This window comes from Taudactylus pleione, unplaced genomic scaffold, assembly GCF_031769625.1.
Source record: "Taudactylus pleione unplaced genomic scaffold, aTauple2 ptg000089l, whole genome shotgun sequence".
In the NCBI taxonomy this organism is placed as follows: domain Eukaryota; kingdom Metazoa; phylum Chordata; class Amphibia; order Anura; family Myobatrachidae; genus Taudactylus; species Taudactylus pleione.
In genome coordinates, this window is record NW_028284491.1 from 4,177,892 (window position 1) to 4,202,933 (window position 25,042).

The 25,042-nt window shown below is 41.6% G+C and overlaps 1 protein-coding gene across 2 annotated transcripts in view; it reads right to left on the bottom strand.

The window, feature by feature from the left end:
• FNDC3A (fibronectin type III domain containing 3A) overlaps nucleotides 1-25,042 on the bottom strand; it is a 262,911-nt gene that overhangs the window by 160,100 nt on the left and 77,769 nt on the right. The window contains exon 1 of one of the 2 annotated variants that reach the window (XM_088469124.1): nucleotides 1,701-1,739. The exons of the other annotated variant lie outside the window; for it this stretch is intronic. Within the exon in view, the coding sequence (XP_088325250.1) occupies nucleotides 1,701-1,712 (12 nt within the window). The 5' untranslated portion in view covers nucleotides 1,713-1,739. Of the gene's footprint in view, nucleotides 1-1,700; nucleotides 1,740-25,042 lie in introns of those variants that run through there. 2 annotated transcript variants of the gene reach the window in all.

A 25,042-nucleotide genomic window follows, 5' to 3' on the forward strand; every position in this document is an offset into this window, starting at 1 on the left:
ACTTGCACACAACACAATGCTGTGGTCTGTGAATTCAATGGCCGTTATTAATAGCATCTACCAAGCACGTACATTAGGACTTAAAATAATGAATGAAACATCTTGCTAAAATGAGTGAAAGAAATAGACATTTGTGGATGGGCAGGCTTTATAGTTAGCAAGGTAAGGACCTGGGTGACGGACAGCCTCAGTTATATAGATCATCAGAACATGCTGGAGTTTTACCAAGGTGTGACACCCTGCTTTTTACCTTACCCTCTTCCATGGACTCATCTTAATAAATAAATACAGATTCAAAAAGTGTATAACACAGTATGTTCTGTATTATCCTTAGTTAATACAATATACTTTTATACTCTTTGCTATATAATTTTTCCAGAAAGTAAGAAATACTTGGTAAATGATAAATAAAATGCCTCGCGTCACTAAACATTTCCTTATGTGGTGAACTACATGAATAAACATGAACAGTACATCAGGCGCTTTTGTCTATGATCCCCTCTGCCCCCACACATCAACAAAAGAGCTAAAACAAATAAGTGACAAAACATTGCATTACACCCAGTCTTGGCATCACGGTGTAAACTGGGATTTTCGATTTCAATGCAGACACCCCCACCCCCCAAAACACAGCATGGGAAAACCCCTCCCCCCTTCAGCATGTCCGTCACTATGGTCCTATGACAATGGAAGGGACGTCCACCTTTGCCTTTCTGTGCGACACAATGATGGGAGGAAATTGTAACAGACACTGCTTATATTTTACAACAACAAAGAGGTTGGTGTGGGAAAAGTAACCAGCCCTCAAACCCCTAGTTGAATTGATGTCTACAACAGGTGGTGCAAAGACCCTCACTGTAATCTACATTCTCTCCATTGTATATTAGAAACATAATTGTCACAATTCTAATTAAATGCTCCAGTTTGTGTTTACTATGACCAGAAGTTGTTAGAAGATTAAAGTGTACATGTCCATGTACAGGAGGCAGCCAATCAGGGATAAGTGACATCACTGAGGAATGAAGGCAGAAAGTGATGTCACAAGCTCTTAGTGAACTGATAAGTGGATTGTTAGAGGCCCAAATGCGTTTGCCTCCGTTTGAGTAGGTAGTGAGTTCGCTTTAAGTTCTAGTTTATCATAATTAAACGTATTCAAATGAAAAAGTAATTGCATACATCTTAAAAGTTTTACAAAAACTCCAGAAACAAGTAAATTGCAATGCCTTATAGAGCACATCCGACTTCTTTAAACTACAACTGAACACTATAATGTGCCACAGTTATTAATTCTCCTTTGCCCATGCTTTTTAGCCCCCAGACGCTGCTTTAACCCTTCCTCGGCCAGAACAGCCTGCTCATGTGTTGCAGACCTCTCTAGCTGGTTACGGAGACAGACAAAGCTGGAATTTTAGTGATTCAATAAGACACATCACTTTGCCATTTGACAGACCCCACTGAAAGCGCTACGGGGATGCACTGAGACACAATGGCTAAATTAATCCCACCCAAGAGTCTCTAGAAAACTGAAAACATGCTTTAAACCAGACTGTGTCTTGGGAACATCCACAAAGCCTCCCCCCTTCTTATCCCTTTGTGCTGCACATTAGCTAGCAAAACCCATCATCAGCCATGTAATCTGGCAAGATGTACGATCTAACAAAACATCTGCAAAACAAAAACCCCTTAACACTTCCACTTACTGTTGCTCGCATCCTTTGATGTTGCTCATGCAAGAGGCGTTAGCACGCTGACAAAGGCTGCAGGGAGGCTCTAGAGTCCAATCTGTTCCATTCACTATACAGTGAGATAAGCAGCATTGACGTCTAGGTCATCAGGCTCTTTTCTGCTGAGCAAGGCAACCTAACCTACCTCCAGATTTCAGATAGCATCAGATTTTTGTGGACCCTTATCTGGCAGTCCATGGATAAATGCATGAGGAAGCTGAATGTTAAAAGGTATGACCAATTATCAGTGCAGTCATCAATACCTACCTCAGGACTCGCTTCCTATCAAATCAGCCAATGTGCAGGGAGCTTCCTACTGTAGGCGAATGTATCAGGTTTCCATGGAAACTAAATCAACAAATAGCTGCGGCAGCATCTGTTTCTGGATTATCCAACGTCAGCCAGCAGAAGGTTAGGATTTAAGCGAAATCAAGCATCCAAATGCCCCCTTGTAATGCCACATTTTATATTTAGTACAGATTCCAAAATAAAAGTCGCAGCTTTTCCCGTCTTCCTGCATCGAACTCAAAACGGGGCATAGGACGGCTGCCATGGCAACAGGAACTCGGCATTATCAGCTAGCAGCCAGAAAGGGATGCTGCTGTCCTGCACTTCTTAGCAGTGTAGGAGCAGAGATCCTCTACTACTACTGCGATCTCTGGAGCAGCTGCACCAGTTCTGTGCAATACACAGGCAGGTAAGGGCTTAGACAACATTTGTTGCTTCTGGTGATGATGGAAATTTTTTTATTTCGGCAGATTTGCTTCACAAGTTAAGAGGTCGTTCTATTAAAACTGACAGACCTAATGATGGACCAGGATCAAATCCTGATGCTAAATGTTTCCAAGACATCAATAATGACATTATCATTCTACACAATGGAGATGGATGTGCCTTCAGAGACAAGTATAGGTACAGATGTGTCCTCATACACCTAGGGGTATATTTACTAAAGTGAGAGTTTTTAGAAGTGGAGATGTTGCCCATAGCAACCAATCAGATGCTACTTAACTTTTATCTAGCACATTCTAGAAAAGAATAGCTAGTCTCAATACGCCAAGCAGTGCAAAACGCCTGACGTTTTTGTCCGAACACAAGTCTAAAGCTGGGTACAATGCGGTGCTGTTACATGCAGCATGCAAGGACGTACACGGGATCGTGCACTGTGTACGGCGCGCGTGATGTATCATTACATTGTGTGTACCCAGCTTTGGTCACAATCATATTTGACAAAACGCTTCACAAGACTACAGTGATTGTTTTCATATGTGACACAAAGCACAACGGAACAGAGATATACAAATTAATCAGTGCAGTCTCGTGAAGCAGTTTAGTCACGTTACATTGAGACAGACGCATTATCGGGCGAAAGAGACGCTTGGCACAAACAGAATTACACCGCGTGCCGAGAAAGGCTGTTTGGCGCGGCTGCAGCAATAGTGTATGAGAACACATATGTATGTTATTTTTTATTTAGTGCCACACATCACCACAGCATGTGTAAATATGGAAACATAAATATAGAAACATATTAAGCGACAGCAGATAAACCCCACGCAGTCCATCTAGGTCTGTTCATTTTTATCTCTAAATACCTTAGGCTGGGTACTTGCTTGGAAATATATTGCTCGTTCTATCGGTGAGCAATATATTTTTAGTGTATAGTGGGTGTGTACACCCTATGGGCAAAATTTACTAAACGGCGGGTTGACGGCCGTTTCTATTCTATTCTAAACCCCGGCGGTTTGGTGGGGGTTTCTATTCTATTCTACACCCCGGGGGTTTGGTGGCTGTTTTGCAGTGGTTTCTAAATGACAGCCCTGTTCTAGTGTATTCTAAAATGTGTTTTGACGGCAGTTTTGCAGCGGTTTTGGACTTAGTAAATCTGCAGATAGCAAAACTGCCGTCAAACAACAGTCAAAACACATTTTAGAATAGAATAGAACAGGGCTGTCATTTAGAAACCGCTGCAAAACCGTCACCAAACCCCTGCGGTTTAGAATAGAATAGAAACCCGCCACCAAACCGCCGAGGTTTAGAATAGAATAGAAACCGCCGCTTAGTAAATTTTGCCATTCACAGACATCTCAGATGACCGGTCCTCCCTGCAGCACAGCCGATGCCGATATGTCTGACCGCCCATACATTTTCCGCAGGGACCGTCGACACCTGACATCTGAATTTAGTGGGCAAATTTAAATGCTGCCCAGGTGAGGTGACATCCCAGACACATCGAGCGGCTGATTGGTCAGTGTACATAGCTTACTTATTGGCCACTCTGACGGCAGACCGATCCGTTGTCAAAGTGTGTCCCCAGCTTTAGACACTACTACTCCTTTAGTTTTTATATAGTAAACTTTTTCAATAAAAAATAAAAATTCGAAATAAAATAGCTAAACCTTTCCGTGATCATTATTATGCTTTCTTTTGAAGGCGCCACAAAGTTTCTACTGTGCAGTACAGGGTATGTACACAGTAACAGTAAAGCATGACACTTCAGTGATACTTATATGTAAAATGACATATCTTTGGACAATACTGGGAAATAAACTGACAAACTAGATAGGACACAGACTAGAGACGAGGGCTGGGGACTCACTGTTCCTTGGCAGGCAAATGGGGTAGAGTCAAAGAGGGAGGAGGAAGTTGGTTCAGCACTCACTGAGTCAGTACCCAATGAAGGGTGAGCACACAGAGCCAGAGTTGCTGAAAGCGACTAGGGGACAAGGACAGGAGCACTGGCATGTAACAGGATGATGGAGGTGAGTTTTGAGTAAAAGTTGGAAGCTAGTGAGAATGGGTGATAGTTTCACTTGGCGAGGAAGTGAGTTCCAGGGGAGGGGAGCAACAGAAAGAATCTTGAAGTCGAGCATGAGAAGAGGTAACCAGGAGTGGGCAGAGTGAGTAAATGCTTGTAAGTGACAGGAGATTGAACTGGATTCTGAGGGGAATGGGAGCCAGTGAATCAGGTTGCAGTGGAGAGGCCAACACAAGACTGTTAGACAGAAGAATGACATAGGCAGCATGATGGATTGAAGCGGGGGGGAAAGGCGAGTAAGCGGATCATGCTGTTTTCTTTGATTTGAGCAATGCAAAGAGAACACATTATCGCCTAGTTAGACTTTATATCCAAATGCAGCACTTTCATGCTTTTTAGCAGCATTTACAACACTAGTACAACGCAGGTAAACAGGGACGGCCACAGAAGCCAGTGGTTCTAGTGTCACCATAACAACCTGTGTTTCTGATAGCATCCCGATGAGTTCAGTTTTTCCAAAGGCCTCTTGCTCATCCATGTGTTGACTGTGGGGAAGACTACATTTAGTTATAAACAGGTGTAAATAGACGAGTGAAAAAGCATGTATATATAATGTACTTGGCATTAGAGATCATCTAGGGAGCCACAGACTGTAAGAGTTATGTAAACTTGCATTTATAAGCCAAGTATCACTTTCAAAAAGGTAAGAAAATGTTCCTTTTATTACACAGGTGCTAACAGCTATTACGCCAGAGAACTAGAAAAAACATGATAGATTTATCCAAACAGCAGCTACCGAGTTCACTAAGCTGCAAAGTGAAATATCAGGATACCAGTTCTGAGAAAGCTGGATACAATTAATGCTACTTTACTTGGGCTTACGGTAAAAAGAGAAAGAGGATGGCTCACAAACACACACGAACAGAAATCAGTAGTAATGCATTTTAACTGGACAGGTATAATGGTTCCAGGTTCTTGCAGCAATCCATCCAGAATCCACAGTTACCAATGTGTCAACAAGATTTGTCACTATGTATAGTACACTCTAGCCTAAATCTTTTTTTTTTTTTTTTAAGTAGAGGGCAAGGAATTCCCATGTATTAAACATAAGAAAAGTAAGCCAAGATCACTGCTCAAACACCCCATCAGTCATAACAATAAAACCACCTGCCTAATATTGTGTAGGTCCCCCACGTGCTGCCAAAACAGCTCTGAACCGTCGAGGCATGGACTTCACAAGACCTCTGAAGGTGTCCTGTGATATCTGGCACCAAGACAGCAGCAGATCCTAAAGTTCTGTAAGTTCTGTGGTGGGGCCTCCATGGCTCAGACTTGTTTTTCCAGCACATCGATCGGATTGAAATGTGGGGAATTTGGGAGCCAAATGTACACCTCAAACTCTGTCATGTTCCTCAAATTGGAGTTGTTCCCAAAGCGCAACCTTTACTGGAACCTTAGACCGTAATGCCTCATAAATATTCAAGAGGTCTTTTATGGAATGATGAGCCCTTGAACTTTCTCCTCATGCTAGGTGGTTTTATCTTGTCATGCACGTAAGATGTTATAACATGGATCCCACTCACCAAATAGGTATAATAGACGTTCTGTTAACACCAATCTTATATTCCATTCAGTCCCTCATATACTTGTCTTATGAAACAGGACTCACCTCAGCACACTTGTACCATTCACATAAAGGTTTCTTTAAGGATGTGAATACCCAGCGATTTCCTTATTAATCCACCAAAATAGACTCTCCTTCTATTCTTGTTGATAAAACGACATTTATTCCATAAAGATGATATATATAAAAATAACAAAACAAAACAGTCACTAGATGGTAGATGGTCAACCTTATAGACCGCAAGCCCAACCTCCTTACTCAAGCCTTGTACAGCAAGGAGTAAAAGCTCAGATGAAAACTGGTCACAAGGAAAATCAATCCATCAACAATATGTGCAGTCTCCCACCATCAACGTGTTTTGGATATCTGTCCTTCCTCAGGGGATGTGGTATGACCAGCACAGGAATCTCAATTTATACCCCTATCAATGATCCCATTTTGGTACGCTAATAATCCATATTATAGCAAAACAGACCCTTAATTTACAGCATAACAACAAAGATTCCCCAATCTAACAATTAGTATTGCACTTGGTGGTCAAACATATTATAATCGTAACACATGAATCCATAAAATATGATAAAAGATCCTAAAAGTTCTTAAAGAAAGCACATAAATATCTATAAAACCCGGAAAACATCCCTTCCCCTATAAGGTGTCCCTAATATTTGTCGGAATCATCCAAATAGTCCAGTTCATATATTAGGAATCCCTCTGTCTTTATTATGATGCTGGACACCGGATATGTGTCCCCGCTGTTTGTCCATTCTAGATTCTTTTCCTTCAAACTTCGTTCCCCTTAATTCAGAGGTCCGGAACAACGCGCTTTTCACGAGCCGTGATATACTGACAGCCGCATGGTAAAGCGGAAGTGGTCACCGGGTGGAAAGCATCAGCCTGGATTTCTGAATCGCAAGCATCTAGTGGTAGTCAGGAGGGTCAAACACAATCTGACTTTCATTCTTTTGTGGCTTAATAGTAGATAAAAGGATCACACTCATTCCGACTTTCATTCTTTAGTAGTGCACCACATATGTTGTTGTGATAACGGTGACATATGCATAGAACTTAAAAAAAATATATAAAAACCATTAAGAAATATGTATTTTTTTAAATTACAGAAAGAACACATCATATAATAAACCATTTTAGTTCAAATTCTGCATTTAATCCCCTAGGGGCTAAAGTTTTTAATGTATAGATGTTTCTCATTTCAGCCTTAGCTAATCTAACATCTTGGTCATCTGTTCTCCAATTGGGATGTATCGTTTGTATACCACAAAAAAAAGACCCTAGACCAGCAAAATCACAAGAATGTTTTTTCTTGAAATGTAAAGAAACATTGTGCGATTCTAAGCCCTTTTTGATAATACGGGCATGTTCCCCTAATCTTTCCTTTAACATGCGAGATGTTCTACCAATGTACTGAGATCCACACTTATATTCCAACAGATACACACAGTATCTACTATGACACGTTATGAAGTTGCCGATTTCATATGTTTTATTGGTTTGCGTGGATTTATAATGCGTGATCTTATGGTCCCTACACACATGGCGATGTGTACGATTTCCCTTGAAACTCCCCCGGCAGTCCTGCTCACTATTTGGCACATGATTTGGTGTATGAACAAACGATACATTGTGTATCCTTTCTGTTCAGTGCATCGTATCCCAGATTGTCAGATCTGCCCTACAGCACGGCAGATCTGAAGATGCGATGTGCGACCAGCGGGGACGCGCATCGTGAGTGAGGACTCTCGATTAGGACATATTTTACACGATCTGACGTTCTGATGCGTCCGAATCGGCCAGATCGGGTAAAATATCGCCATGTGTGTAGGCACCTTTGAGTTTCCTTACTTTTACATAGGCCACACATGACGCAGGAACCAGACCTAAAAAAGCCCTTAGATTTGTTTATTATGTATTTATTAACAGTTTCTTATACAGCGCAGCATATTCCGTTGCGCTTTACAATTTCAAATAATAGAACAAGACTGGGTTGTAAGAGACAGAGATAAAGCTAAGAGGGCCCTGCTCGCAAGCTTACAATCTATAGGGAATTAGGTGTTGATAGATACACAAGAATAGGTGCTACATATTGCAAATTAGTCCAGCCAGATTGCAGACGTTCTTGGTGAGCTGTATGATCCAGTCGCACTGGAAAGTTGGCCTAGGGTCAAGAGGATGTGAACGAAAATACTATGTGTGAGGTTGTGTGTGGACTGTGAGAGGTGATGTAATTGGATATGGAAGCTATGAAGCTATGTGGGAGATTCTGGAATCTGATAAGCTTGTCTGAAGAGGTGAGTTTTCAGGGAATGCTTGAATGTTTGGAAACTAGTGGAAAGTCTTATTTTGCGTGGGAAGGCATTCCATAGGGTGGGTGCAGCCAGAAAAAAGTAATGTAACTGTGAATGGGAGCAAGTATTGCGTGGTGATGAGAAACACAGATCTTTTACTGAGCGGAGAGGTCAAGTTGGGAGATATTTTGAGATGAGTGAAGAGATGTATGTTGGCGTGGTTTGGTTAATAGCTTTATGTGTGAGTGTACGTATTTTATATTGAATACGGTAGAATACCGGTAGCCAGTGTAGGGACTGACAGAGTGGATCAGCAGACAATGAACGTTTGGCGAGAAAGATCAGTCTCGCAGCTGCATTCATAATGGATTGTAGTGGCAAGAGTCTGTTTTTGGGAAGACCAGTAAGGAGACTATTGCAAAAGTCTAAGCAGGAGATAATGAGTGCATGGATTAGAGTTTTTGCAGTGTCTTGTGTAAGATATGGTCGAATTTTAGCTATGTTTTTTAGATGTATGTAACAGGATTTTGAGACATATTGAATGTGGGGAACAAAGTACAGTTTAGAGTCAAGGTTGACACCTAGGCAGCGAGCTTGTGGGGTGGGGTTGATTGTCGAGTTGTCAACAATGATAGAGATAGCAGGTTGGTAACTACTATTGGCTGGTGGAAATATAATTAATTCTGTTTTGGATATATTAAGTTTGAGGTGGTGAGATGCCATCCAAGATAAAATGGCAGAGAGATATTCAGTGACACGGACCAGCACAGATGGTGACAAATCTGGGGAAGATAGGTAGATTTGAGTAACGTCTACGTACAGATGATACTGGAAACCAAAAGAGCTGATTAGTTTGCCAAGAGAGGTGGTTTAGATTGAGAAAAGCAGAGGGCCTAAGACTGAGCCTTGCAGCACGCCAACTGATACAGGTAGCAAAGTGGAGGTAGAATCAGAAAAACGAAAACTGAAAGAGTGATTAGATAGGTAGGATGAGAACCAAGAAAGGGCTGTGTCATGAAGACCTAGAGATTGTAGTGTTTGTATGAGAAGGGAGTGGTCAAACGTATCAAAGGCAGCAGAGAGATCTAGAAGAATTAGAAGCGAGTAATGTCCTTTAGCCTTGGCAGTGACTAGATCATTTACTACCTTAGTCAGTACGGTCTCTGTGGAGTGTCGGGAACAAAAGCCTGACTGAAGTGGGTCCAATAAGTTGTGGGTGTTAAGAAAGTGTGTGAGGCGAGTGAAGGAAAGTCTCTCCAGGAGCTTGGAGGGGCAAAGGAGCTGGGAGATAGGATGGTAATTTGGGAGAGTTAGGGTTAGAATTTTGTTTTTTCAAAATGGGAGTGATCACTGCATGCTTGAACAGTGATGGAAAGATACCAGAAGGAGAGATTACAGAGTTTAGTTAAGGGTGGGATAAGAACCGGAGACATAGCTTTACAGATTTGTGAGGGTATAGGATCAAGAGGAGAGGTAGTAGAGTAGGAGGATGACAAGAGTGTAGATACTTCATCTTCATTAGTGGGATCAAATGAAGAGAATTTGCCAGCGGGTTCAGGCAGGGAATTGAGCAGGTCACTGGCCGAGGAAGAGCCCACCATTTAATTTCTGATATTATCAATCCTGTCCTTGAAATAGGAAGCAAGATTTTCCATTTCATTTCTGATAAGATCAATCTTGTCCTTGAAATAGGAAGCAAGATCTTGTGCACTGATAGCAGCAGGTGGGTTGGGTGAGGGAGGGGCAAGAAGTAATTTAAATGTATTAAAAAGTCCTTGGGGTTAGCGGCTTGGGCTGAGATGACAGATTAGAAATATGTTTGTTTGGCAGTATCTAGTGCATTACGATAAGAGTGGTAGATAGTCTTATATGTGGGGAGCAATTCTGTGGGGCGCAATGTGGTATGGTTGTTTTTTTTTGTGGGGAGCAATGTGGTTTTTTTTTCTGTTCCAATGGGATTGTTTTATTCTTGTGGGGGCCAATGTAGTGTGTTTTTTATTCTTGTGAGGGCCAATGTAGTGTGTTTTGTTCCTGTTTTTTCATAGTCCGCGCACACCGCATCGCCGGATAGTGTGCCTTGACAATTTTAAAATCTTGTGTAGTGTGCCGCGAGTTAAAAAAGGTTGAAAATCACTGCGCTATACGGTGATTAGTCACATATTGGGTCTTGATGCCACCAAGTACTTTTTGGATAAAGAAGATATGACAGAAATGCATAAGAATTTATTTTGGAAGGCATATTGCTCATATTGCATAACAGTTTTTTTCTGTTTGGCTATACTTTTTATCTGCAACTCTCTGGGACCGCTATGGGCACCTGGCTGGCACCAAGCTATGCCAATTTATTCATGGCACATTGGGAGGAACACTCAATGTGGAGTGGCCACCAATTTGGTGCAAGCCTGGTGTCCTATATGCGTTATATAGATGATATTCTGTTTGTCTGGCATGGAGATAGGAAATCTCTAGATGAATTTTGTATACATTTGAATAACAACTCATGTAATATTCAGCTGACTTTCTACATCAGTACCCAAGAGGTGAATTTCTTGAATTTGTCTGTGTATATATAGATCAAGGCATTATTAAAACTAACAATTTTAGTAAACTCACAGATTGCAATTCCTTCATTGATTGCAGTAGTAACCATCATGACAACTGGCTGATGAGTGTTCCTCTCAGCCAGTTTCAGAGAATCAGGAGGAATTGCACGGATGTGGGGGTATATGACTTCATGCAAAGAATTTAAAGAAGCAGCTGATCTCTAAAGGGTACTGCAAGACCCTTATTAGTACAGCTATGCAGCAAGAACAATTGCTAGATAGGAAAACAGCTCTAGAGGGGAATGGATTAGGTGAAAAAGAACAGGAAAGCAAAAAAATGGCATTTATCACCAAGTACCACAGCCAGTATAGGAAAGTGGAGGGTATACTTAAGAAACATTCTGGCATTCTTACTAAGACCCCATTTTTAATAAACACATTGGAAAACATCCCTTTTTTGTATATCGTAAAGAAAATAATATCAAGGACAAAGTTGTCAGTAGCACTTCATCTATTCCCAAGTTAAAATCTCTAAATGTCTACTCATCAGGATGGCCACTGCCTTGATCTAGTATTCACCAGACTATGCTCAGTTTCTGATTTCACAAATTCCCCTTTCCCTCTATCAGACAACCTCATCACCTGCACACTCTGGGCCTGATTCAGAGCCGAACGCTCTGACCAGAGCGCTCGCTCTGAATCAGGGCCCTCCTCCATGAAAATGGAGTGGCCTCCTGGCCGCTCGCATAGCTGTGGGTGACCACCCACAGCATATGCGAGCGTCCATGATGATGGTCAAGACCATCGCGACCATCGGGCTTGCGACGGAGACCCTGCGGTAGGGTCTCGCTGCCGCAAGCCCTTGAGTGATTTTGGCTCTATCAGACGGTAGGCGTTCCCATGGGAACGCCTCCGTCTGGCAGGCACGCCCCCGGCACGCCCACCAAAGGGGGCGTGCTGTCAATCAACATCGACAGCACGCCCCCTTTGGTGCAAGACCCTCTGTCGTGCGCATGCGCAGTGGGGGAACATCGACCCGCTCGCGAGCGGGTCTGAATGACCCCCTCTCTTCAATGTCAATCAAATCAACCAAGCCTCCTCAAACCCACAGAGATATTAATGCTATTAATAGTCAACAACGAGCCACCTCTCTGCAACAATCACTCTTACCAATTTCTAAGTACACTTCTCCTGAGACTGCTGTATCACACCTGAACCAGACCCTAGAACTAGCCCTTGATGAAGTAGCTCCAGCTACCCATCACACTCCACATAGACTAAGACATCAACCATGGCATTCCAAATTGACAAGACACCTACAAAAACCATCACATAAAGTAGAACCATCACGTAAAGTAGAACTCCATAGCTTGGTGCCAGCCAGGTGCCCATAGCGGTCCCAGAGAGTTGCAGATAAAAAGTATATCCAAACAGAAAAAAACTGTTATGCAATATGAGCAATATGCCTTCCAAAATAAATTCTTATGCATTTCTGTCATATCTTCTTTATCCAAAAAGTACTTGGTGGCATCAAGACCCAATATGTGACTAATCACCGTATAGCGTATAGAGCAGTGATTTTCAACCTTTTTTAACTCGCTGCACACTACACAAGATTTTAAAATTGCCAAGGCACACTATCCGGTGATGCGGTGTGCGCCGACTATGAAAAAACACACTACATTAGTTCCCACAGGAACAAAACACACTACATTGGCCCCCACAAGAATAAAAAACACACTACATTGGCCCCCACAAGAATAAAACAATCCCATTGGCTGGCCTAACAGAAAAAAAAAACCACATTGCTCCCCACAAAAAAAACAACCATACCACATTGCGCCCCACAGAATTGCTCCCCACATATAAGACTATCTACCACTCACAGAAACAAAAAACAAAACACATTGTTCCCCACTTAATAGGCAAATATATGGCTGGATAACACATGGCTGGTTCTCACTAAAAAAAATGACATGACTGGTTCCCACGAAAAAATAAACTATGGCTGGTACCCACGAAGAAGAAAAAAATATCTGGTCCCCACAAAACCCACATTTCTTCCCCCCTTGTCACTCACACTGCAGCAGAATCGCGTGCGGACGGGCTTCCAGGCAGGCTGCAGAGCCTGCCTGGAAACAGCGCGGGCTGGCTGATTGGCGCAGGGCGTTGGCTGGCAGAGCGGGCTGGAGGGCAGTGGACAACGCGGCATGCGTGACCTGTGATGTCACGCCGCCGCATCTTTGCAGGTCACTACCCGGTCGCGCCTGAGTCTCCCAGAGGAGCTCAGCGGCCCGGGATGCTGAAGTACAGTAAAATGTGCCCGGTGGCTCTGACAGCCCCGCGGCACACTTCACAACCGGCCACGGCAGCACACCGGTTGAAAACCGCTGGTATAGAGTGATGTCACATCAGCTGTAACTTAAAAACAACAGTCTCCCATTAAACTTCTTATAACACAGGTCTGCGATGAAAAAGCTTTTTTAACAAATTTATGTGATACTTATTTTTGTGTTCAGAAGCCAAAAATCTATGACTCCCAATTTTTGAATATCACATCAAATTTTCTGCAAAACGTGTATTTATGAATGTAATTTTTTCATATTCTTAAAGTAATAAATGTACTCTGCCTACATTTATTATAAAGCAGTGTCTTAAATGAAATCAGTTGGTAGTATAGAACGTTGCAATTCAGTTCTAGTCATAAAACTTCCCCCCTCCCAGTGCCAGATTAAGGTCCACATGGTCCTGGAGCTAAAATTTACAAAGGACCTAAACCCCATACTGTCTAAAGGAACATTGCACACACAACTACAACTACAAGGTGAGCTGGCGAAGGTGGAACCCAGTTTTGCCCTGTGCCGACTCATTTTAACCCCTCTCTACCACAACATACACACAAACACACACACAGTACATGTACAGTACACACCACTCAACCAGTACAAGTGATTTCAAAATTTTTAGGCAATGTCAAGGATCCAAACTACAGAGAAATTGTCAGGGAAATGCTTAATAGTTACAGAAACCTTGGCTGTAATATGAGTTTAAAGGTTCATTTTTTGAATTCCCATATTGAGCATTTCCCGAATAATCTCTGAGACTACAGTGAAGAACAGGGTGAACAGTTCCACCAAGACATTAAAGATGTAGAAAGAAGATACTAGGGTCGTTGGAACGTCAGCATGATGACTGACTACTGCTGGATGATACACAGAGATGACACAGAAAAAGCTTATAAGCAAAAAGCAACAAAACGAAGTTTGAAATAAAAAAAAAAAACAAGATATTAATGATTTTTCCAATAATTATGGTTTTGTTTCTATTATTGTTTGATATTATTATTATTTTATTATGTAATTAAGACAAAAACACAGTGATATCATCTACATTTCTTCGTATTTCACAATAAATATGTCAAAAACAATTAAAATTAAATGTGATGTGGTAATTATTTATTAATAAACTATTTCTTGATGTACACAGGAGTACATCGGATTCATGTTTTTTTAATTGATAATCACTTATATTGTACATTTTAGTCCTCTGATCAATCTCACTGCCAGTTTTACTTTGATCATCCTTATTTTTAATAGTCTTCCCCTTAAGTATACTTTCCTTCATGGTTTTTCTTATACGTTTATTAAGCCGGTTTTTAGTATCTATGTTAATGTTTACGTATTTGTAGTCTAATCATTGGTTCCCTTTCTCTAAAAAATCTCCTGTTTTCTTTAACACCTGAAATCTATTTCCTTTACACCACATTTCTTGTCCCTTCTGTTTTTCATAATGTGGGGCAGATCTGTATGGACCTTCTCCTAGATCCCACCTGTCTTAATAATTTCCCATATTTCTATTTCTCCTATCCATATAGGAAAGATGTTCACCCTGGGTCCTATCATATTGGTAACTTCTCTGTTATCTCCTTTCCTGATTCTCTCTATTATACATTCTAGGTTCTAGGAAGATTCTGACAAATAGTAGGGACACCTTAAAGGGGAAGGGATGTTCCGGGTTTTATAGATATTTATGTGCTTTATTTAAGAACTTTTAAGATATTTTATCATATTTTATGTATTCATGTGTTACGATAATAATATGTTTGACCACCAAGTGTAATACTAATTGTTAGATTGGGCATTCTTTGTTTTTATACTGTAAATTAAGGGTTTGTTTTGCTATAATATGGGTTATTAGCGCACCAAAATTGGATCATTGATAGGAGTATAAATTGAGTTTTCTGTGCTGGTCATACCACATCCTGAGGAAGGACAGATGTCTGAAATGCCTTGATGGTGGGAGACTGCACATATGGTTGATGGATTGATTTTCCTTGTGACCAGTTTTCATCTGAGCTTTTACTCCTTGCTGTGCCAGGGTTGAGTAAGGGGGTTGGGCTTTCAGTCTATAAGGTCATCCATCTACCATCTAGTGACTGTTTTGTTTTGCTATTTTTATATATATCATCTTTATGGAATAAATGTCGTTTTATCAACAAGAATAGAAGGAGAGTCTATTTTGGTGGATTAATAAGGAAATCGCTGGGTATTCACATCCTTAAAGAAACCTTTATGTGAATGGTACAAGTGTGCTGAGGTGAGTCCTGTTTCATAAGACAAGTATATGAGGGACTGAATGGAATATAAGATTGGTGTATAAAGAAACCTTTCAAGGAACATCTATTATACCCATTTGGTGAGTGGGATCCATGTCAAAACATCTTACGTGCATGATAGGATCAAACCACCTAGCAAGAGGAGAAATTTCAAGAGTTCCTCATTCCGTAAAGAACTCTTGAATATTTATGAGACATTACAGTCTCAGGTTCCGGTAAAGGTTGTGCTTTGGGAACAACTCCAATTTGTGGTTTGTATATCATATGACCTTTTAGGATTGGTGTTCCCAGGAGTGAGACCAAGCTGCAATCTAAAGGCGCTAGTTACTTCCATTTTCTGATATTAATGTTCCTCAAACTATTCCTGAACAATTTTTGCAGTGTGGCAAGGCGCATTATCCTGCCATCTGGGAATACCGTTGCAATGTAGGTGTGTACTTACTCTGCAACAATGCTTAGGTGGAAAGTACGTGTCACAGTAACATCCACATAAATACCAGGACCCAAGGTTTCCCAGCAGAACATTGCCCAGAGCATCACACTGCCTTCGCTGGCTTGCCTTCTTCCCATAGTGCATCCTGGTACTATCTCTTACCCAGGTAAATAAAGCATACACACATGGCCATTACATTTTGTAAAAGGAAACATGATTCATCAGACCAGGCCACCTTCTTCCATTGCTCCATGGTCGATTTCTGATGCTCACGTGTCCACTGTAGTCTGTTTCGGCAGTGGACAGAGGTCAGCACAGGTTGTGCTTCTGGGTTGGGTATGGGATGCTGGTGCTCTGGATCCCAACGGTCAGAATCCAGATGCTGAGATCGCAAAATGGTTAGGATACCAACACCTGTTGTCAGTATCCTAATCCTACTGCTCTCCCTACTTCTAAACCTTACCCTGCCCTCCCCGCTGTCTAAACCTAAACTCCTCCCCTAGTGTCTACTGGCCGGGATGCCGGTGTTGGGATTCTGACAGGTGTAGGGATTCTAAGCACCGGCATACCGACTGTTGGTATTATGACCACATCCCGTGCTTCGGTTGTCCACATATTTTATGATTGGCAGCTACCATCACTAGTTGTGCCTATCACATTGACCATCATTTTATTTGTTCCTGGACTCATGGCACCCCTGCAAGTGCCCAATGGTTTATGAAACCCTGCTATAATTAATAAAATTTAAATATTCTTAGCAGAAGACTCTGCTGGAGCATGATGCATTTTAGGTCCATCTGACATTTTTAAAACTGGCATAAGCACTGGCACAGTGTTTGTCATAGTGGTCTATAAAGCATCAGTTTGACAAGTGTCTAAGTTGTGTTCATCATCATGTAGAGTAGTAATGTACCAAAGGCTAGTGCTGGTTAAACAGCCCATGAAAAACACTCAGGAGTAGGCTGACATATCTTCCTAGGTATTTGAATCTGGCAAATCTCAAAACCAGGTAATTGGTTAAAAATCAAGCTTATGGCGAAAATACTCTACTTATGAAAGATTTTATTAACTTACAGAAAGACATAGGTTTTAAAGTTCAAGGACCTCGTAAGATCAGAAGATAACAGAGATAAGAAAGTGGGTGTTTCCATGCACAACCACAATGACAATGTTCTAACCATTAATAATATTCTATTAAGTAAATTCCTAAATATGCATGATTGGCAAGTGACAGTAGGGAGGATAAGGTTCAATCCCATTCGAATCATTACTACTGACACTCATTCATTAAAGTACCTGCACAGGGCTGTAACTAGGGGTGTGCGAGCAGTGTCATTGCGCAGGGTCCTGGAGACGGCACCATTGCTGCACCACGACTCTTGCATCTGGCTAGTATCACTACTACAGTGCCACAGGGCATGCACCCTGCTGCCTATACAGCTGTGTGTAGCATCCTCCTCGGTCTGGTACTGGCATCTCCTTTGCCATCCAAGTGGAGGTGGCTGAATGCCTCTTTGCTATCCAAGTGGAGATGGTTGAATGCCTCTATGCCATTCAAGTGGAGATGGCTGAATGCCTCTATGCCATCCAAGTGGAGATGGCAAAGAGGCATTCAGCAACACAAAAGAGAGAAAGAGAGAGATTTGGATATAGTCAGCATACATGGGGTATTGAAGGCTGAAAAGCATATTAGTTCACCAAGAGAAAAGATATGAAGATAATAAATCAGGGGGCCATGAACTAAGCCTTGCGGGATGACAACAGACAAAAGGAGTAGAGGATGTGTTAGAATCAGAGACACTGAAGTAGCTGTCAGAGAGAGATTATGTGAACCAGGAGAGAACAGAACTGTGAAAGCTCAGGGACTGAATGGTGTAGAAGAGAGGAGGTAGTCTGTATAAAAAGTGTTACAAAGTGGTAAATTCACTAAATGGCACAGCTTGCCAAGCCACCGGTTCTTGACCTGTTTAAATAAAAAAAAATTGTAAAACTGCAATACTCTTCAACACAAAACACACCATGAAATGAAGAGATAGAGTAGCTGGAGATACGGTAAATCAAGGATGGAAGAACAAAAGTCCATCACAAAGAGTGAGAGATGATGTATTATATAAGAGACCATAGGAGAAACTATGCATAAGGAGTTTATGGGACAGTAGGAGATCTTAAATCACCTAGAGTTTGCAGGTCAGCGAAACAACCAGGGAATTGTAAAGGAATTGGGAAACTGGGCTCTGGGAGGGATAGATGACCGCAACATGGTGGAGGAGTGGAAATAAGAGATAGTTGGCATTGACTAGAAAAGGGAGGAAAATGAGAGTGAAGATTCTGGTGGGATGGCAAAGAAGGAGCAACCAGGTACAGTAAGAAGCTCACTCCAGAAGTTTGTTGGCCACTGGATGGTGAAGTGTGATTGTTGCAGGGATTCCCATATGAGACAGCAATAGGAGAAGCAGTAGCAGTGTTTGAAAGGGGGCAAGGGGTGTGCATGTGTGTGTGCGTGTGTGTGTGTGTGTGTGGGGGGGGGGGGGGGAGCAGAGTATCAGTAACAGGGGTATATTTACTAAGATGAAGGTTTTTAAAAGTGGAGATGTTGTCCATAGCAACCAATCAGATTCTACTTATCTTCTATAAGGTGCTAGATATAGGTTAATAGCTAAATATATATATATTAAACTTAATAGCCAAAATGCTCTCTATCATATCCCAATAATATAAGAAAACATTTTCAAACCATTACTTTTGAGTAATTCTCCACTATCTTGAATTATTTTATAGTGATACTGGATGCAAAAGTCTTATGCCAGACTCATTCAAACCGTGTCCGCAGTCTTCCAACTGTCGCAACAAGCCACAGTGACACTGGAAGTCATCATATACATTTGGCCACTCGTGTCCTGCTCTGCTCTTTGGCCACGCAGCAGGACCACGGTAGTCAGTTTGGGTGAGCAGCTTGCAACAGAAATGCTGTGAACAAAGTGCAAATGGTCAGATTCATACAAATGGGTCAGTCAGTGATGGTAGAGAAAACAAATGGAATGATTTGAGTTATTTGTTGACCGTTTTGCCCTAGAGGAGATCCATTGTGCCAATGTCATCTTGTTGATTGCCATAAACAATGAACGGCCCTGGAAGACAGATATGGTTGTGTGCAGAGTAGGTAGAATAACTGGGTTGAATAATAAATGTTGGATGGCTAACGCCCTTGTGTATATGCAGATGTAATTATTTTCTGTCCACCTTTTCTGGTCAATATGACCAAAATCCACCTGGCCTTGGGTAATTGGATTTTTAATTTAAGAGTGTATGAAAAACAGAGTTGAAGAAAATATTAAAATATAAATTGATCAATTTTATTTTATAAGTTGCAAGGAAACCATGGTTCTAAAATACAGATGAACATTAATCAAGCTATAAGTACAGCTATATTCACACTGGACATAAAGGATGCTACTAAACTCAGGCACAGGAAAAGTAACACAGGTGTTTTTTTTTTAGTTAAGTTACTATAATGGTATAGATGTACAGTAATTTCTATATAAACCTTAATAGACTATACGGAATGCATCAGGCAGTTAAGCGATCAGGGTATAAGTACATACAATATACTAAATCATAGCTTCCAAGTTCTCAAACTCGGTCCTCAGGACCCCAAACAGTGCATGTTTTCCAGGTCTCCTCACAGAATCACAAGTGAAATAATTAGCACCAACCATGAATCTTTTAAAATGTGTCAGTGAGTAATGACACCTGTGCACCTGCTGGGTGACCTGGAAAACATGATATGTATGGTCTCCGGAGGACAGAGTTTGTGAACCATTGTCATACCTTAATTATTACACTTTGGAAGAAAACACTAAAGGAACGTCACTATGTGTGCATCTGGCAAGTCACTCCCCCCCGCGGCTGATACTTACCTTTCCCCGATGTCTTTACAATCGGGATGCCGTCTGCCAGGATCCAGACGTCGGCATCCCGAGTCATGTCGGGATTTCGGCACCGGTGTTGTCTCGGTGATCGGGATTCCGATGCCGGGGTTCCAGCAGACAGCATCCCGCTTGTCGGGATGCTAACTGCATCCTGTTTCGGGTCCCATCCTTCCATTTCGATAACACAGTCCCCAGCTCTGCAATCTCCCTACTCTAAGTACAGAACAAAATTAATGCAAGAAAAAAATGTTGTTTAATTGAAAATGTGGCTTTTTAAAAGTGCACAATCAATCAATCAGCATATGGCAGGAACTATGGCTACAGTCATCAGCTTCAAGTACACTAGTTTCCACCATCAGCAGCGAACACCAGCCGCAAGCAATGTGATTTATAACCATTAATGATACAAGCTAATTTTCTATACTCCTAAAAATAGCTTTCAGTTAAGCGAACCTTGTCAGGTTTGGGGTAAGTAAAGAAGATTAATATTCTGGATAAAAAAAAAGGCTTTTTCTGCTTATGTTTGTGCCATTCATGGATATAAATTTCGTATTAAACCAGCAGTCCTTTGCCTGTCCCCTGCCCAGATGTTAGCAGAATCTCCAGTAAAATACGCAGGAGGCAGACTAACCGCTGTTACTAGTAGGTGCCAAAGGGGACAAGGAAAACAGGCCAGCAATAAGCAACACTGCTTAACCTGCTCTACTGTGAACTTGTGTGACCCATTCTCATTCACCCAAAAGCACACAGTACAGACATAAGAGCAGGACAAAGACAGTGTAATGACTTGTGGAGGAATTTACGTCTCTCGCAAAAAAAAAGGCTTGTGTGGGGCGTGTGCAGTATGCATGCAAAACACTAACAACAACATACCCCGATTGCCTATTACACACGTGCAAAGTACTGTTCATTACTGTTATACTGCTTATTGTCCTCATAAGAAACATATTACACAGAATGGGTCTAAAGCTCAAGTGCATCTAAATGTGCATACACACAGACAACGATTTTTTGAACGATTAACTATATCGTTTATCGTTCAATCGTTGAAAAAATCGTTCACTTTCTGAGTTAAAACGATGAACGATTATCGTTCATGCGCGTTCACGTTTGTAGTTTGCAGTTCAGTCAGACTGACCAACTGAACGATTTTCAGTAAGGGAATATGCAAAAAACTTTTGTAGTTCAAAAAAATCGTTCATTACACTTTAAAAAATCTGACAGAAAATCGTTCATAAAATTGTTGGTAACAAAATCGTTGTGTGTGTATGCAGCTTAATGGAGCATACACACCATCAGATTTGTCAGATGAACGATTGAACAATTTGAACGATTTTACCAAAGTTTTGAACGATTGAACGATTTTTGACTGCATTAAAATGAATGGAATCGTCCAAGTCTGACTGCAAACACATCAGATGTCAGATATCGTTATCTGACAAACGGGAACGCGCATCGTTCATTGTCCATCGTTCAGGCATGTCAGATATGTCAGATTTTCCTTCAGATATGAACTGAACGATTTTTAAATCGTTATCGTTCAGATCTGAAGGAAAAATCTGACCGTGTGTATGCACCATAAGTCTACATCTACAGTAACATGCTATTCATAGCCTGTGTAAACAAACCATTAAAAGATACAAGGGAATTCATATGCTAGAGCTAGACCAAATCGTGTAAAATATGTCCAAATATCACAATAACTATGCCAATGAGTGTCCCCACGGGTCGTACATCGCATCTTTAAATCTCTACAGCATGCAAGATCTGCCAATCTCGTTAACAAGATTAAGGTTGTTGGTTAGATCGTTTGTCAGATTGGACAGTTTATGCAAGATATCGTTTGTGTGGGAGTGCAGGGGAGTTGCCGGGGGAGTTCAAGGGAAATCGTTGACGACATCGCATCTTTTGCGAGTCGTCTAGTGCGTACACTCAACTACACTCCAGCTAAAAACACATCTCAGACACTTCTATGGTCAAATTCAATTAGCTGCGGTAAAATCTTTGTGTACTGCAACTTGACTTAACATGTATACCACACTGTCATTTTACTTGCCATGCGTATGCGCGCTCTCGCTTAACACAGTAATTCTGCTGGCTGGTAATACCCGCGTTAAGTGTAAGGAAAAGTGGGGAATCAGCTGTGCTACAAAAAAATTATAGAAGTCTATTAGTGGCCAAAGCTAAAGTATTTGGGGCTCTTAAAAGGTGTCAAATGGCTGATTTTGTATTTTTAATAACAGTGAAAAAAAAGATAAAAAAGCCAGTTTTTGTGTTATTTTAAGCCGCTTTTAAAAATGTGTTTAAAAACACATGCAGCTCCCACATGCAAGCTTAAAACCACCTGTCCCATCCATACAGCAACCCATATACCTGTCCTGCATCTTTTAACCCATTATTCTACATTTAGCCGAATATCACCCAAAAATGGAATGTAAATACTGGGCAAATTGAACTAATGAAAAACGCCTAAATGCCTAATTAATCAGAGGGGAAGGGGAGGCAGAAAATTGGAACCAAGTCCTGACATTCTTCCCCTGAAATAGGAACTTTCTCCAACTTTCCACCTGCTCAATGGATGCGTACAGAAATCCGCATTAAATCCTATGGAGAGTTACTGCAGGTTGACTTGTATGGCTATATAAATAGCGAAGACTTCATGTCCGACAATGCGAAGTCGCATTTACCCTCATAAACGGGTTATAGCGGCTAATTGAATCCCCTCCATGTCTGTTGATATATAGAAACTATTACAATGTATTTGTGAATAGGATAAGTAGCTACTTTTTATATAACTTGTATTTTAGGATTAGTTGTCCTTTACGTCAACATTTCCTAGCAAATTGACATAATAATTGTATCACTTTTGATGATTTCACAGTGCACTGTAGCAACAGATAGTGGTGAAAACACTGTATGGCTAATGCTGGGTACATACTTGTCTAGATATCGTTAGTTCGATCGATGAATAATATATCGTGAGTGCATCGGCGGGTATGTACACCTGATATGTCTGTGAACGATGTAGTTCACAGACATATCAGGTCGGCCCTGCAGTACAGCATTTGGCTGTGTGTGTACGGACGACCCGTCTACCAACTGTACACTGGCTGCAGGAACCACCAACAATGACAAATTTAAATGCCTGCCCAGTTATGATGTCAGCCCAGACACATGAAGCGGCCGATTAGTGTTTATAATTTACCAATCAGCCGCTCGGACAGCGGATGAGTCTGTTGTACTAGTTAAAACAGGGGCACACAAGCTAGACAAAATAAATGTAAATGTGCAAGCAATAAGACGGGGGTTCCTGCTCATTAGAGATTACCATCTAGTGGATGTACTGTATGTATTTAATACTATAATAAAAAGATACTATACTAAAAGAATACATCAATAAGAATGGATGAAAACGGGGTTCAAGAACCCGGACACATATTGCACTTCCCATACACTTGTGTCGCTTGGCCTTAAGGTTTATCAGTAAAATGACATTGGACAGCTCTTTTCCCACCAAACCAATTCATCTCTACCAAAACTACTACGGCTATAGCCAGTCTGCAGCACCTTTGTGTAAGATTACAATAGTGTCAATTACATTTGTAGCAGTTGTTTGAATTGCTGCTAAAAAAAGGAAGAAAATATACATATGCTGCTACAAAATAATACATATGTTGTTACTCAAAATAGATAAATAGAATTTGATGGCAGATGAGAACTATTTAGCCCATCTAGTCTGCCACTTTAGGGTTAGATCATTTGGGCTAGATATCGGTCACCCGGTGACCTATGACCTCTCTCACCTGTTTTCCTGCCCATCACCTCAGCCCATTGTGATTTCACCTAAACCCATTGTAAAGTCACAGCTCCTATTTAATCATCCCTCCAGACAGGTAACTGCCATATCTTTGCTACTATGGCTGGTTACAAAACAGTTTTTGTTTGTGACAAAGTTGTTCCTTTGCCTCCTACCTCAAAACAAGTGGCGATTCTCCAGAGCCGCAGGGAGGATCAACAGAAGCATATAGCGGCCCAACATCGCCTGGCACCCAACTGCTACCCCAACAGCACCCAGAACCTCCTCACCATCGCTCGGTGTCCCCACAACATCGACAAGGGGCCTCCCTAATACTGTCCGTCGCTGGTCCAACAATGCCCAGCTCCACCCAGACATCAGCCCATAGTGCATCTACAGAGCCAGATTGCGCCCAACAAGGGCCAGTGGCCCCTGAATATGAGCTCGTGGTGACCCTGCCTGAACGCAGCGCAAGAAAACCTGGAACTGGGGAACCCCAACATAATTCACTTGCAGCCCTTCTTTTCGGTCCGTGCTCATGTACTGCCCCTTGACATCCCAATGGTCCTCCTATGCTCCAACATATGCTCTACCACCTATTCCGCGCCGCATGTGATGCCTCCATGTCTCCTTCACCTCTCCCATTTTCCCTGCAGAGCTGTCCTGAACACTGGACTAGGAACGGTTACATCTGCCCTCTATAAGCTACGCAGGCACTGAAACAACTGCACCTGATGCCTCCTTAACACTTCCCGATGCCTCCCAAACATCGCCTTGTGCCTCCCCAACATCAACATCGCCTGGTGCCATGGCGAAGAACCGCTTTCAAAATGAAACCATGTTCAAATATTACATTGTGAAGCCAATTTATATAGGTTTGTTTCAAGGAATCAGCGTTACAGAGTTCCTAGATCATTTCTGGTCAATATGTCATTACTTTATTCTTATTTACAGTATCACACTAAGGGGGATATGTATCAAGCCTTGGAGAGATAAAGTAGAGGGAGATAAAGTACCAACAAATCAGCTTATAACTGTCATTTTTCAAGCACAGCCCGTAAAATGACAGTTAGATGCTGATTGGTTGGTACTTTAGCTCTCTCCAAAACTTGATACATCTCCCCCAAGCCTCAAATTCAAGAAGAGAAAATGACCCGTTCTGTAAACCTATGTCTGATAAAGGCAATGAGTAGCAGCAGATTTGAAGACAATTTATACTAGGGACCAAAGGCAGGATCACAGAAGTATGGTTTTTATTTTAGGAAACTACTACCTTTTGATACTATCATCTGCTAAGGAAGAGCCACACGCACA